The sequence below is a fragment of the Cervus elaphus genome, chromosome 20 (assembly GCF_910594005.1).
Source record: "Cervus elaphus chromosome 20, mCerEla1.1, whole genome shotgun sequence".
Taxonomy (NCBI): domain Eukaryota; kingdom Metazoa; phylum Chordata; class Mammalia; order Artiodactyla; family Cervidae; genus Cervus; species Cervus elaphus.
Window position 1 is genome coordinate 130,178,891 of NC_057834.1, and position 13,809 is coordinate 130,192,699.

A 13,809-nucleotide genomic window follows, 5' to 3' on the forward strand; every position below is an offset into this window, starting at 1 on the left:
TGTTACCTCCTGGCTGAAAACTCTCCTGGGGCTCCTCATGGCCCATCTTCAGGGAACAAAAAAATTGAAACACTGTAATTAGCATTTTAGGCTCTTTGCAGCTGCAACTAATTTTCCTTTCCTGCCTCATGAACCAGTTTACAAGAAGAAGAAAGATGAAACAGAAAATATGTCTAGTCTAGCGCTGGGCTTGGTACATAGCAGGTGCTCAGTAAAGGCTTATTAAATAAATGATGAATGAATGAATGGATGAGTCTATGAATTCCTCAGCCTATTCCTAGGATCCTTTAGGAAGCCTTCTAAATGAATATGGCTTCCCAGATGGCTCAGTGGTAAAGAATCCTCCTGTCAATGCAGGACATGCAAGAGACACGGGTTCGATCCATGGGTCGGGAAGATCCCCTGGAGTAGGAAATGGCGACCCACTCAGTATTCTTACCTGGAAAATTCCATGGACCGAGGAGCCTGGCGGGCTGCAGTCTGTGGGGTTGCAAAAGAGTCAGACACTACTGAGCATGCACACATGTGAACATGACTCTGGGTAACTAGACATAGAGCCCAGGTAAAATGTGGAGAAGTCACATTATGAGCAGTGAGTGATTTTGCTTATGGCTTATGGCTTCTGAGGAGAGGGATGTTCTTCATGGTTTGCTGTTTGGGGGCTCCTCAAAGTTTCCTGGTTGCAGACTCTATTCCCTCTCTTGTTCAGGACCAAGGGACTCCTCACTTTCTGAGGCATGGAGGTGGGCATTGCCAGTTGCCCACTCTCTGCAACACATGCACATGTGTGGGGGCCTGGAATGTGCACAGGGTCCATGTGCAGACACATGGGGCACACGACATGCACAGAGACACTGAAGAGAAACACACAGATATGGGGACACGGGACATATATTGACACATAGGTGTGCATGTTCAAACATACACAGACTCACGTTCGGCGTACTAGCCCTATTGCTCTTCTCCAAGGCTCAAATCTTTCCCTCTCTTTTCAAAAAGTGAGTTTGGAATAGGAGTTTATGTTAAGAAAGGACTCAGGCCTGCCTCCTTTGTTGTTAACACAGCCACCCTCCAGCCCGCCTTTGACAGCCTTCTGCTCTCGGCCTGGTGGCGTGCAGGGTAGGGGAAATCAGGCACAAGGAGATACTCAAGCTCCACCTGGTGGTCAGATCTCACAACTGCAGCTCAGGTGCCCCTTTCTCCCTTGCTGCTAAGTTGATTACCAGGAGCAAACTTGGTCTTGCTTGGCAGCCTAGCCCTCCTTGCATTCCAGAGTCAAGAACTCTCTGACCAACCCTCACCAAAGTACAGACTCCAGTCCACCTTGCATTTTGAGGCATTCTGCAGGGTTTGTCTTCTCCACCACATGAGAGAGAGTATTTTGAGAGCAGGGACCAGGGGCAGTTGCCAATGGCTTTGGGGCGCCCTTCCCTTTGCTTTTCACTTCCCCCAGATGATCTCAGTCACCTCCATCACTTTAACGACTGCCAATCCGGACATCTCCTGAATCTGTCACTTGCCCAGGCCTCTCTCCAAGCTCCAGACTGCAGAGAGACACTTGCCCCTGAATATCAGCAGGGCAAATTCACCACTTACCAAGATGAGTTTATATTTTGCACAAACCTATTTTTCTCCCCTTGACAGTGAATGGCCCTGTTAGTCACTCAACTGGCCCAGAACAGGAACCTGGGAGTCATCCTTTCTCTTCATCCCTCTTCACTTCCAATTAATCACCAAGCCAATTAACAAACACTGATTGCACTTACTTTCTCCACCCCCATGCCACCGGCTTAATTCAGACTTACTACCTCCTCTCCAAGTTCTCTACCGCAGTCGTCCCTCTTGCAGCCAAAGTCATCTTTCTACAACGCAAACAGAACCACACTCAATCTGCTCAAAAATCTACCACCTCAGCATGATCCCACATCTAAGCTCCTTGGCACGGCACACCAGAATTTGTAAGATCTGGTCCTTGCCCACAGGTCCAACCTCATCTTCCACCACTCCCCACCTCACACTCCCCACTGTAGCAGTAATGACCTACTTGCAGTTCCCAAGCTTCTGTTCTTCTGTTTGTCCATCTGGCAAGCTCCTTCTCCCCTCAGGTCTCGCCACAGATAGCTCCTCTGAATTTTCCTGGACTGATTCAGCCAGGCTGAGGGGATCTCATATTCCAGCCACACTGTACAGACCCCCTCATAGAAGCAACTGCTTACGTCTTTAGGAGTTGCCCATTGCCTTGTCTGTTTCCCCTCTAGATTTTGAGCTGCTTGGCAGACAGGGTCTGACTTCATACTTTTCAGGGATTTCAGGGACTCCATGCCAAGGATGTTACTTTGAGTACATCCAATAGATAAATCAATTTTGCTGTCTATGCATAGCCAACCACAGGTAGGTGCTTAGAAAAGGCTCAATAATGCATGCTTGTAGGCTTGAGTGTCTAGGTGGAGAAGGGTCTGTAGAATGTGGACCTGGGCCTGGGCTGGCTCCAGCCTTACAGCTTGGTTCAGGCCTGGTGAGGCAGTGGGAGCTCCAGTCCAGTCCCCAGTGAAGCTCTCAGATCTTTCCCCTTCTCACTTGGCATACAACGGAAATGAACAGCTGGCTGCCTGAAGTCACATTTGGCCTGCAGATGTTCTGTTGGGGTAGTGATGATTTAATTAAAAACATCAACATTCAAAATCAGATTTCACATTAAAAACAGATTTTTGGACTTCTCTTTAAACACTGGAGGAGGTGACGGCTAACTTGGCAGCAGCCTGCTGACCTGGAGGGGCAGCACTTCATTTGTCCAAAAGAGCACAAGTTTCCCCTTGCCCATCCAGGCCTCACCACATCAACATGAGTTTGCCACGTGCTCTGGCATTGAAGGGTGCGGGCTGAGAAGTTGGATGGCCTGCATGGAGTCTTGGCTCTGGGACTTACTGGCTGCAACATTTTGAGCAAATCACCTCCCGGCACCTCAGTTTCTTCAGAATCGGGATGACACTTGCTTCATTGGATTCTTGGGGGGAATGAATGAGAGGACACTTGTGAACTGTGATTAGCAGGGCACGTGTGCTGTGAGCTGCTGGGGCCCCGAGGAAAGAAGGTGCCGGACAGACCACACAGGAGCCGTCTTGTCACCAATGAACATTTATTGAGTGTCCACATTGCACAGCTTTGAACTTGGCGATCACAGAACGCTGGGGGAGGGAAGAGGGGAGCAAGGGATCAGGTTGGGGTAGGGGTCCCCTGGGTTCGTAAGAAAGGTAGTCCCTGCTGGAGTTGCCAGTCGCGCCTCTCGGCAGAGAGCAGTCGTCAGCGGGGGTGGGAGTGGACCCAGGCACCACGGTGGTGATGGGGTGCAGTCACTAGGGGAACATGCGGATTCTGGGGAAGCATCCTTCCGGCTCCTGGCTCCAGCCAGGCCAGATGGCACTGAGGGGACAGGGATCAGGTGCTCAGGAGTCCAAGCAGGGATAAGGACAGGCAAAATAAATAACTCCCCAGCCCCGACTGTCACTCTGCTGCAACACGACACAAAAGCTCAGAGACCGGGGCCCGGGGGCTCCCGGGTCCCCTCAAGGAAGCTCGTGTGGAAGGAGGTTTCCTGACCCCCCCACCAGGCCTGTCTGCCCCAGGTTCCCCCGGAAGGTTGAGACAGTTCAGACCCGGGTCACTGAAGTTAACAGGAAGAACTGCGATGTCAACGGCCTGAGCCTGCTGTCTGCCCAAGGAGGCCAAGGGCAAGAACCAAATGGCCAATTTAAAGGACGTGGACCTGGGAGGCCAGAGGGGCACCACAGTCTTGGGGAGCCCACGCCCTGGCCGGCAGGGCACGTGGGCCGAGGCAGCCGGCTCCTGCCAGCCCTGTCCCATTTGAGGGCCTCTCTACTGCGAGGGAGCCAGCCATTCGGACAAAATCACACCTGGTGCCCCACCTCTCTGGGGGCTGCGCCAACCTCCCCCGACCTGGCGGGGACAGCCACACTGATTTCCAAGTCAATCCCTGCCCCGGAGTGGGCCCAGGGGGCATGACGCAGTTCCTTACACTTGAAGGGTGGGCACCATGCCCTCACCCCTCGGAAAAGCCAGAAAGCTGGGGTGTTCGGGGGGGAAGTTTGCGGAGGGGGGTCTAATTGGGGGGCTTCAGGGGAGATGCCTCCTCCCTCCTTCCCTCGCTGCCCACCCCCAGGTCTGTCCCCAGTGGATGCCCCCTCAGGGCTCGGCCAGGCACTGCTCCAGGGCGGCCATGCGGTAGTGGCTGGCGGTCTCCTCGCCGGCCTGCAGCCTCATGGCTTCCCGGCACAGCCGGTTGGCCCGAGCCAGCTCAACCAGAACGCCCTGATAGGCGGCCACCATCTCCGGCTTGACAGAGTTGGGGCTGACACTGCCCAGCAGCTGCAGCAGCTCCTGGGGCCAGCGGGAGCGCAGGGCGGCGGGGGCCAGCCAGGGAAGCAGGGGCACGCAGCCCGTGAAGGCCTGCATGCCCAGGAACCAGAGCTCCTGCAGGTCCGCCCAGACGCCCTCGTAGTCAGGGGACAGGGCCAGCACTGCCTGGTCTGAGCCGGGTGTGGCCCGGGCCACGTGGGATTGCGACAGGAAGAGGATGGCGGCCGCGAAGAAACCTCGGGACGCGGGCGTCCCCTGCAGAGCTGGAAGGCAAGCAGCAAGAGGGGCATGAACCAGAGGGGCTGGCGGCCTCACCGGACCCCCCTGCCCTTCCCCCCGTCCTGATGGGCACACTCAGGAACCTCCGAGGCGCAGCTTGGAGTCAGGCCACCTGGGTTCAAATCCTACCTTCACGGTGGGACCTCAGGTAATTCACTTTCTGGGTCTGGTTTCTTCACTAGTAAAACGGGGCCAATCGTGCTAATCTTAGAACTCTTGTCATGAGAATGAAAATGTAATAATCTTGGGACTCTACCTCGTGGTCGGACCCTGCTACGGTCTGAGTGGTGATGGGAGCTTCTGCTGGGCCTAGCCCTTCAGCAATGAGGGCAGTGCGGCAATTTGATCCTTAGGCCAGAAGAAGGTGCCAGAGGGGACCACGGGCTTGGCTCACTGACCTGCAGGGCTACTGTGTCCCTTGCACTGCAGACGCTCTCCCGAGGCTGTCAGGCTAACCAGCACTGGGGCTCTACTCAGGAGCTTTGGAAATGCAGCCTGGATCTGAGGGAGCTCAGGGCTAGAGGGTGGGGTGGGGTGGGGTGGGGCTCCTGATCTGCTGGGACATGCATACCCCTCTTCCAGCTGCCGGGTACCCTACTGGGACACCCGCCGCCCAGGGAACAGAGGCTGCTGAGGGACGGGCTCATTACACTCTGTTCCCAGGCATCTGTGCAGCTCCTCCAACCTGACAGATGGGGTACAGGAAAGGCGGGGACAGAGGGACCCAAGCAGACACCCACGACCAAAGTGGGAGACGCAGAGGGCTGGTTGGGGGCTGGAGCGGATGCCCCCCACTCGCACACAGCCAGAGTGAGGTGCGGGGCGGGGGGTGGGGTGGGGAGGGATGTGCTGAAAGAGCACTGAAGCCTGTCATGAGGGAGGTGAAGCGCTGAGTGGAGAAAAACCTCAATGGAGAGAAGTCGTGTTTCTGACTCAGGGCCTGGGTGGGGGCGGCTCCACCTTGAAACCACAGAATTCAGATTCCTCGGGCTGCTGGGGGTTCCAGGTGCTTATGCCTGTGCCTGAGAGCAGGCCTGTACTTACACCCACCAGGCCCTGCCTTCAAAGATGTTATTATCTTTCGGGAAAAAAGGGTGGGGCGGGGCGGGGGATGGAGATGCACTTCAGAGATTGATTGGAAAATTCTGTAAGACCATTTTCAGAAAAATGATGACTTATGCCCAGAACACAGCCTGGTCTTCTGCTTCCACCCAGGTCTTCCATCTGTTCGGACTGGGTCCCCAGGGGCTTACCTGGAGAGGTGCTCAGGAGCCGGGCCATAAGGAGGCCCAGGGTAGCCACGTTGGCAGCCAGAAGCAGCCTCCCCTGCTGCTGAACTAGAGAAGGCAGCGATGCCATCAGGGTGTTCATCAGAGAAGTGAAGCAGGCATCCCGCCTGGGGAGAAAGGGAGGCAAAGACGGGAGGCAGGGGATGAGTGGACCCAGAACAAGCCCTGGGGCAACCTGGGCTCCCAGTTTCACCAGGCCAGGGTTTGGCAAGGGATTAGGCAGCATGGTGAACAGTTAACTGTGGGCCCCCATCTGCGGCATCTGGGGAGCAGAGACTAGGTTATGGCCGGAGCAGGCAGACATACACGCCCAGGGGGAGTTCCACACACGCCAAATCCCAGTGTGGGGTGGCTCTCTCTAGTCTGAGGCCCTTTCATTCTAACGTTAACAGGAACCCACGGGCCCAGGGGAGCAGAAGAAGGGACGGAGACTGGAGGCAAGTCTGAGCAGGGTCCCTGCTTCCTCCAACCTCCTCCCCGGCCTCACTTGATCAGCCCTGGTGCAGTGACCACGAGGTTGAGGAAAATGTGGCAGCAGGTCTGCAGGCCGATCTCCACGCTGTCGGGCAGCACTGAGGTGTCGTGGCCGGGGGATGTGAGTTCCCACTGCTGTAGGAAGTACTTGCACAGAAGGGAGGGGGCTCCCTCCTTGATCAGGATCTCCCGGGGCCCATCCTCGACGGTCAGGTGGCACCAGCCGGGCAAGAGGAGCCTGGGGGTGCAGAAGGGACAGAAATGTGAGGGGTGAGATGAAGGCACCAGGATTCCCTTTGAGGGGGGAATAGAAGTCGGGGAGAAGGAGAACATATCCTTGCAGGCACTGTAGAAAGAACGCAGACTTCGGAGTTACACAGGCCTGGGCTCAAACCTGGGCTGTGAGTGTGGGCAAGTGACTTTAACCTCCGGGAGTCTGTTTCCTCACCCTGAAGACGCGGATGGGACTCCTGTCCTAAGTGTGCTGGGAGGACCAAGTTTTGGTAAAGGGTGAAATAAAATGCCTGGCAGGCAGTGGATGCTCAATAAGCAGGAGTTCTCTCTCTACAGAACAATCTGGGCTTGGCAAGTGAGACTAGGAAGCCCAGGTGTCCTGTGGGAACAACCCCCCCCTACTCCCCCAAAAAGAAATAATACCAAACCCCATGCCCCTGTCAGGAAGCCCAGCACAGCCGAGTTTGGGGAGAGAGCAGGTGTCCCTGTTACAACCCTTCCTTTAGAACATTCTGGCTCAACAGACCGTAAGTACAAACTCACCGGAGCGCATCCCCGGGCCAGGTGGGCCCAGGGGTGGTGGGGGAGATGGCCAGGGTGGCCACCTGCTGGGAAAGGTCGTTGGCTTCCTCGGCCTCCTCGTAGAGGGTCTTGGCATAGCGGACGAGGAAGGGCAGCAGCTGGCAGACCTCCTTGCGCAGGGACGAGGTCTCCTCGGCCAGCCAGGCACCCAGGATCCGCACGGAGGCAAACACAAAGGGCTCCTTCTGCTTCTCTGGCCCCACCTGTTAGCAAAGGACCCCCCCTGAGATGGAGCAGAACCAGAGACCCTCCCCTGCCTGGCCAGCATGCCGGCCAGCCTAGGAATAACACAACTAGAAGGAAATCCTGGCCTGCGAGCCCTGTGGGCCCAGAACCCAGCACATGGCTGGGACACACTCACTCAACAGGGGCCTGGCACAGAGCAGGCCCTCCGCGCAGGCCTGCTGAGCCAACCGGACTTCAGAGGACACAGCCCTGAACTCGCCGGCACCCAACCTCTAAAGCAGCTCAGGGGAAGGACACCCACGGGTCCACGGCTAGATAAACACTCCCTCTCGGGCAACACCCTGCTCTGACCAGGGGTGATCGCGCATACCTCGTGGGGGTGGGCTGTATGGGGTGGGAGGCCAGGAAACACCCCCCTGGTGGCAGTGGGGTGAGTGGTGGGAGAGAAGCCCCACTTTGGGCTAAGTCAGAAAGAATGAGACCATGGGAGAGCTCGGCATGGTAGGTGGGAGGTCGGGGGGCTGAGTTCAGCGGCTGGAACAGGCTACTACAGAGACCAGAGCTCTAAGTGAAGCCCCGTGGGACAAGAGAGCTGGACTCTCGGACAGGAGCGGGGAGGGGTGTTGGGGGAGGTGATCAGATGGGAGTCGGGCAGGGAGGTCAGGAACCAGCAGCCCGGCTCCCGTTTGTACGTGTGCGTGTGTAAGGCAACGCTGCAGCCTGAGCGGGACAGACTGCTTCACTTCAGTGTGTGTGGATCGGGGGGAGGGTTGAGTGGGAGGCTTCTGTGTTGTGTGTGCGTGTGTGTACTGTGATGTGAGTGCACATATGGTGTGTGGTGTGGTGCTTGTGTGGAGGCTCAGGGAGGGGAGGGGGGAGGAGGGAGAGGGAGGCTCGCCACACACTACTCCCTGGGGTGCTGCAGGATCAGCCGTACACCCATACACTCTGGCGCCCCGCTGCACAAGGCCCCCCTCCCCCTCCACGGCCCGCCCCACCCCCCACCCTCACCTGCTGCAGGTAGTGGATGACAGCCCCGATGGCCTCCTTCATGATGCTCACAAGCTGCACCTTCTGAGGCTCCTTAAGCAGCGACTGCTCACAGCGGGTGCATTCCTGGATCCCCAGCTCCATGAGGGCGTAGCAGGCGGTCACCACGTCCTCTTTCACCTCTGTGCCCGTCTCCTCCAGGGCCAGCCGCACCTCCACGCATGCCAGGTTCACCAGCAGGGCCAGGAACTTGCTCCCGGAGCTGCCCGCTGGGATCCAGTCGGAGCCGCAGGCATGTGCCAGGCGGGCGGCCAGCTTCAGGGCAGGGTTGCGCTGCCAGGAGCTCAGCTTGCTGCCCAGGATGCGTGCCAGCCCGGCCTGCAGATCCCGGAGGCACTCGGAGGGCACGGTTGTCGGGGGCAGAAAGAGGGGCAGCAGCTGGCAGAGCTCAAACTTGCTGGCATCCTCGGCTTTCTGGAAATCTTCGCTGAGGCCCCGCAAAACAGCCAGCAGGTCGGGCTCCGCCTCCTTCCAGCACTGTGTCTCAGCAGCAGCCAGGAGCCCCACCAAGAGTGCCAGGGCCTGGTCAAAGCCGTAGCCGTGCCCTAGGTATGCCTGACATAGGGCAGACACGGTGCCTCCGGCAATGAGGTGTCGGGGCCCACGGGGGGTACCCGCCACGGCTGTCAGGCACTGGTAGGTGTCATCGACCATGGAACGGCGGGCAGCATCGTCAGGGTCCCCCCGGGCTGTGAGGAAGGTGGTAAGGATGGGGATCTTGTTCAGGACCTGGGAGTGGGCGGCTAGTTCAGGGTCACTGCAGAAGCAGGCCAGCAGGGCCACGCCCAGGGCCCGGAGAACGTGGTCGGGGCAGCCATCCGGCGCCTCCTTGGTGGTCAGGAGTCGATTGGGGAAGGTGAAACCGACGGCATCAAAGATCCGCCGCCGAGTTTTGGCATCGATGTCACCTGCTTTGACTGCCTTGGTCACCTGAGGGAGGTATGTGCGATCAGCAGGATGAAAGGAAGGGCTGGCAAAGACTGTGCCCTGCACTCTGGGGGTGGACCATTAGCAGGACTAGGTTACGTAACAGGACTCACTCTGGGGTCAGGAAGCCTCCCAGAGATCACCTTATCCAGTTCCTTCCTTCTGGATGAGTGTGACCTCTGGGATCCCTCCTCTAGGATCCCTGTAGAAGGGAGGTCCAGTCCTCCTCAACTGTTCTTTCTGCCATGTCATTACCCTGTTAGCTGGAAAGTTCTTGATGTCTGAGCTAGATGCCCAACATCTGAGTTGCAAGAGGTTGGAACTCAGTGTTTAAAATTCTCCAAGGACTTGGGGTCCCTCTCTAATCACTCCCTTGAGAAGTCTCTCATGCATTCCCGCCACCTTCTCAGGGGAAATGGCTCCTGTGTCTCGCCGCTCTGCCTGTCAAAACATTTCCCCTTACATTTCACCTAAACACCTCCTCTGCTGCAGTGTGAGCCCTTGACTCTGGAGCCTTCTCCCTGTTGCCATGGCAAACAAGCAGGCTGTACTCCCTCCTCCCTTCACCCCCCACACACCAGCCCCCCCTTCCCAGCACTGCAGCTCCTGTTCTGCTGTCCCCAGCTTGGGTTCCTCCAACAGGGCTGAGCCCCAAACCAGCTCCTTCATCCTCAACCTACATACCCTTTCTGGCCATCCCCAGGGACCCTTTCCCAGTCACTTCCAGTCCTGCGACTCTCTCCACCTCCAGAACATGCATCCCCAGCTATCAAGTATTCTGCACTAGTTACTACCTGCTGCTGTTACCCTATGAGTCAGCTCCCATCTGCTCTGGGACGCCCCAGAGAGCAGACCCAGGCAGCCTCCTCCAAGGTTCCTAAGGGCCACAAGCTCTATTCACCCTTATTTCCCCCTTGCTCCCATATGCAGTGAGAGCAAAAATGAGTCCACAGGTAGGTGCCTTGGACCTTCTTTGGTGCCTCCAGGTTTACCAGCAGCACCTATATATCCTTGGGGACTTGTTGACCCCATTCCTAGAGGGCCCAACCACCCAGCCCTTCCCACCTCCCAGCTGTCAGTCAGTTCCTTACTAGCAGCAGGGCTGCAAACTGCTCGCTGTCATTCTTGGCCTCACGGAGGGCTCCCAGGTAGCGCTCCAGGGTGGGGTTTCGGCTCTCTGCCTGGTTCAGAGCTGGCTCGCAATCCGAGGCCATGATGCCCGCCTTGCCCAACTGTGAACACAAGAGGGACTGAGCATCCCTCTGCAGAGGAGGGGTGGGGGTGGGAGTGGAAGAGGGAGGGAGGCATTAGCACAGAGGGAGGGGAGGACCAGGAGGGAGGGACTCCTCAGGACTGACCTCCTGGGGGGAGCCCCTTTAAGGGGCTGGACCCTCAAGTCCTCAGGGATGAAGAAGGGACCCTGGTCCAAGGTCACCTCCAAAAAGTGGGAGAGAAGGACCATGCATCCTGCTGCTCAGTTGGACAGCTCTCCTCAACAGTCTCCTGGGGGCGGGAAAGGGCTGGCCCCACGGCTCCGCTGCCCCGGCACCAAAGGCCAGGTTTTGTTTCCCTCCACCAAACGTACAAGGAAGGAGTGGTGAGGACAGACGGAGGAATGGAAACATACATGGTGAAGTTCGATTATCCGGACTCAGGCTGACATGAGGGAAAAGGGCATGCTAGGTTTCCCTTCCCCTCCCTTCTTCAGAAGACACAGGACACAAGCTTCAGGAGAAGTGAGGGCGCAGGGCGCTGACCCAGGGAAGGCTCAGAGGCCCCTCTGGGGACGCCACCCCTCCAGCCAGGGCTCTCAGTCGCCCCCGCAGGCTCCGTGCCTCCTCTCCTTTCCCTCCCTCGGGCAGAAGCTGCAGCAGCAGAGCAGCAGAAGCAGCAGCAGCAGAATTAACCCCTTGCGCTCCCTCTCCTCACCCTCCCCATCCGGCTACCAGCCTGTGGATGCCTGCAGGGGCTGGAGAAGCAAGAAGGGGTCCCGGGTGGCTCCCAGGACAACGGATAATCCAAAGGCCGGATAATCGAAGCGGGGCCGCTGAGATGGGGAGATGAGAAGGGGAGGAGGGTTTCTGGCGGTCACCACCTGTCCCGCCGCAGCCAGGTCACAACACGACATTGATGAAGTCACGACAGGGCGGCGATGAGATCACACTTCACGATGGCGCGGTGATGTCACGGAGAGATCACGGCAATACCACGACATGGGACAGCCCCCAAAGATGACAGGGCAAATTTTTTTTCAAAAAAGATATAGCTATATATTGAGAAGGGCTGTGACAAAATGGAGTCTCGACAGGGCACGGTGATGTCGCGATAGGGCCCCCGGGGTGTGTCGGCATCGATCCGCGCCGGCTTGGAGCGGCCCCGGCTGGGATGGAGGGGAGGGCCTGAAGGGGGCTGAGCTCACCAGGCTGCGGCCCCGAGCGGCGAAGTCTTCTCCGAGCGCGATGCTCCGGGAGCCTGGGGCCGCTGCTCACGCCGCGTTGCCCACTCCAGGTTCGGGGCTGCTGCAGCTCCACCCCCACCCCCGCAGCGCTCTCGACCAATCCGCGGCGACCTCACTCCAGGCTCCAGCCAATGGCACGGCTGGGCGCTAAGCCGTAGGGGGTGCTGCTGCTGCCGCCATCTTGCTTGTGGGTATTGCCCGAGTCTGGGGCCCGGGGCTCGCGCCGGGCGGGCGAAGGTGCAGACCGCCTCTGGAGAGCGGGAGGCGACAGCCTAGGGACCCAGGTTCCTTCGCTCGTGCGTAGTTCTACCCTCCAGCACTGCCCCTCCTCCCACGCGGGCTCGCGGCTAGAATTGAGCTTCCGGGGGGCCAGGAGGGCTTGTTTAGCATGGAGAGTGTGTTTCCGGGTTGAGCCCGGGAGGTGGGAGGGGGCGGTGTTTCCGGCCATCGTCGCGGTCCAGGGAGGCTGAAGCGAGAGCGAGCTGTCCGGGTGGGGAGCCCGCATTCGCTTCTTCCTTTTCCTCCTCCTCCGGGTGAGGGGAGCGGAGGTTGGGGCCCCGACCCCATGGACCGGGAGGAGGCGGAGGCCGCCGAGAGCCGGGGCCCCGCTGTGTGGCCCTGAGCCCCGGTAGGTGGCCGGGGGCGGCTGGCTGCCGGGCCGAGGACCACGAGCCCATGGGAGGGGCGAGCGGGACGGGCTATTTCTGGGGGTGCGCTGGCCGGGTATTGGGACCCGGAGGTGGCGCTCCTGGCCCGGCTAGGACAGCCAGCTGCTTCTGGCTTTGCAGGTGCGGAGCTGAAGTCCCAGGCTGAGCCCGTTTTTTGGGGGGCCCGGGCCTGGTCCTGCTGTTCCCTCCATCTCCTGACGGACAGACAGACCGGCCCCGAGACGCTGCTGGTCTCCTTCCTTCCTCGCCCCTAGTTACTGTCTCTGGAGTGTGTTCTCCCCACCAGGACGGCACGTTGATGCTGAATAAGGGGGGCGGGGCTGAGCACTACTTGTACATTACGTTGCGAAACCTACCTTATTCAGGACACAGAAAATTATGCCCCCAGAGGGGTCCTGTGGTGGTTGCAGTGAGCACAAAGGTGAAATGTAGAAGTCGAGAGAAAAGACCTCGGGCGAGATTCCTGGAAAGATTTGCTTCCTTTCACCTCACAGTGCTTGTGCCCAATTGACGACAGATGCAGTTAGTGAAGAGTATTAACTGAGTCTCCTCGAGCTTTCTGATCTGATTAACAGACTGGAAGCTAGGGAACGAGTTGGAAGGACGACCTCTCAGAACAATCTGTTCATTTTTCCAGCTATTTGTAAAACAATGTCTGCAAATATAAGCAAAGCTTTTCATGGCAGTCTGTTCTGTAACTTTCCCAAATATCTGAGACTTTTTTTTTAAAGAGCTTTATTCTTGATTACTCATCCTAGCTGAATAGGCTGTTTCAGACGTGCTCTGTCGTTGTTCAAACATCTTATCGCTGGGTACATAAATGGAGTTCCACGTATGTAGCTGACAGACTGAACTATGATACATCCCCCATCAACCTGAAGTATTAAGTAAACATTACCCCCTTCTGTCTGAACAGCTGCTGCAACAGAGAGTGCTTTTATTTCGGGTGTACTTGTAACGCCCTAAATGCCAGAACTCTTGCTTGCTTTTCTAGATTTTCATTTGTCAAGTATTGTGGGGGTGTGTGTTCTCTCCCTGGGCTGTTTCCCTTTGATTCTGTAACAAGCCGTTGGATCTTGGTGTTGTGTTGTTGTTCCTGCCTCTGGTCAGCAAGCTTTGACTGGACCCTAGCAGTGATTACTGCCCTTAAGCAATTGTAGGTTTCAGAGGAAAGACTGATTGGGAGTTCACAAGAAAATAACCGCCTCTGTCTCCTGCACGGTTCGTGAGACCTTGCCCTTCTAATCAGCTTGCCAATCCAGTGGTGTTTATTACTCCCTTTTTCAAA

General features: G+C 57.6%; 2 protein-coding genes across 9 annotated transcripts in view; one reads left to right on the forward strand and one right to left on the reverse strand.

The window, feature by feature from the left end:
* Positions 1–3,119: 3,119 nt before the first annotated feature.
* NCDN (neurochondrin) lies at positions 3,120–11,942 on the reverse strand. 5 transcript variants are annotated; one of them, XM_043875792.1, is made up of 7 exons: positions 11,815–11,942; positions 10,487–10,627; positions 8,430–9,398; positions 7,194–7,435; positions 6,430–6,654; positions 5,907–6,049; positions 3,120–4,637 (listed from the first exon to the last, which is right to left on the reverse strand). In XM_043875792.1, the coding sequence occupies exons 2-7, from the start codon at positions 10,607–10,609 to the stop codon at positions 4,201–4,203; spliced, it is 2,139 nt and encodes a 712-aa protein (XP_043731727.1). In that variant the 5' UTR covers positions 10,610–10,627; positions 11,815–11,942; the 3' UTR covers positions 3,120–4,200. The 5 variants fall into 5 exon arrangements, with proteins under 5 accessions (XP_043731727.1, XP_043731728.1, XP_043731725.1 ...); XM_043875793.1 differs by having other exon boundaries at positions 10,487–10,657; positions 11,815–11,913; XM_043875790.1 differs by having other exon boundaries at positions 11,491–11,902.
* Positions 11,943–12,019: 77 nt separating this feature from the next.
* KIAA0319L (KIAA0319 like) overlaps positions 12,020–13,809 on the forward strand; it is a 94,599-nt gene continuing 92,809 nt past the window's right edge. For 2 of the 4 annotated variants that reach the window (XM_043875784.1, XM_043875789.1), the window contains exon 1: positions 12,349–12,481. The gene's annotated coding sequence lies outside the window, so the exon portion shown is untranslated. The other 2 variants (XM_043875785.1, XM_043875787.1) reach the window with 2 other exon arrangements.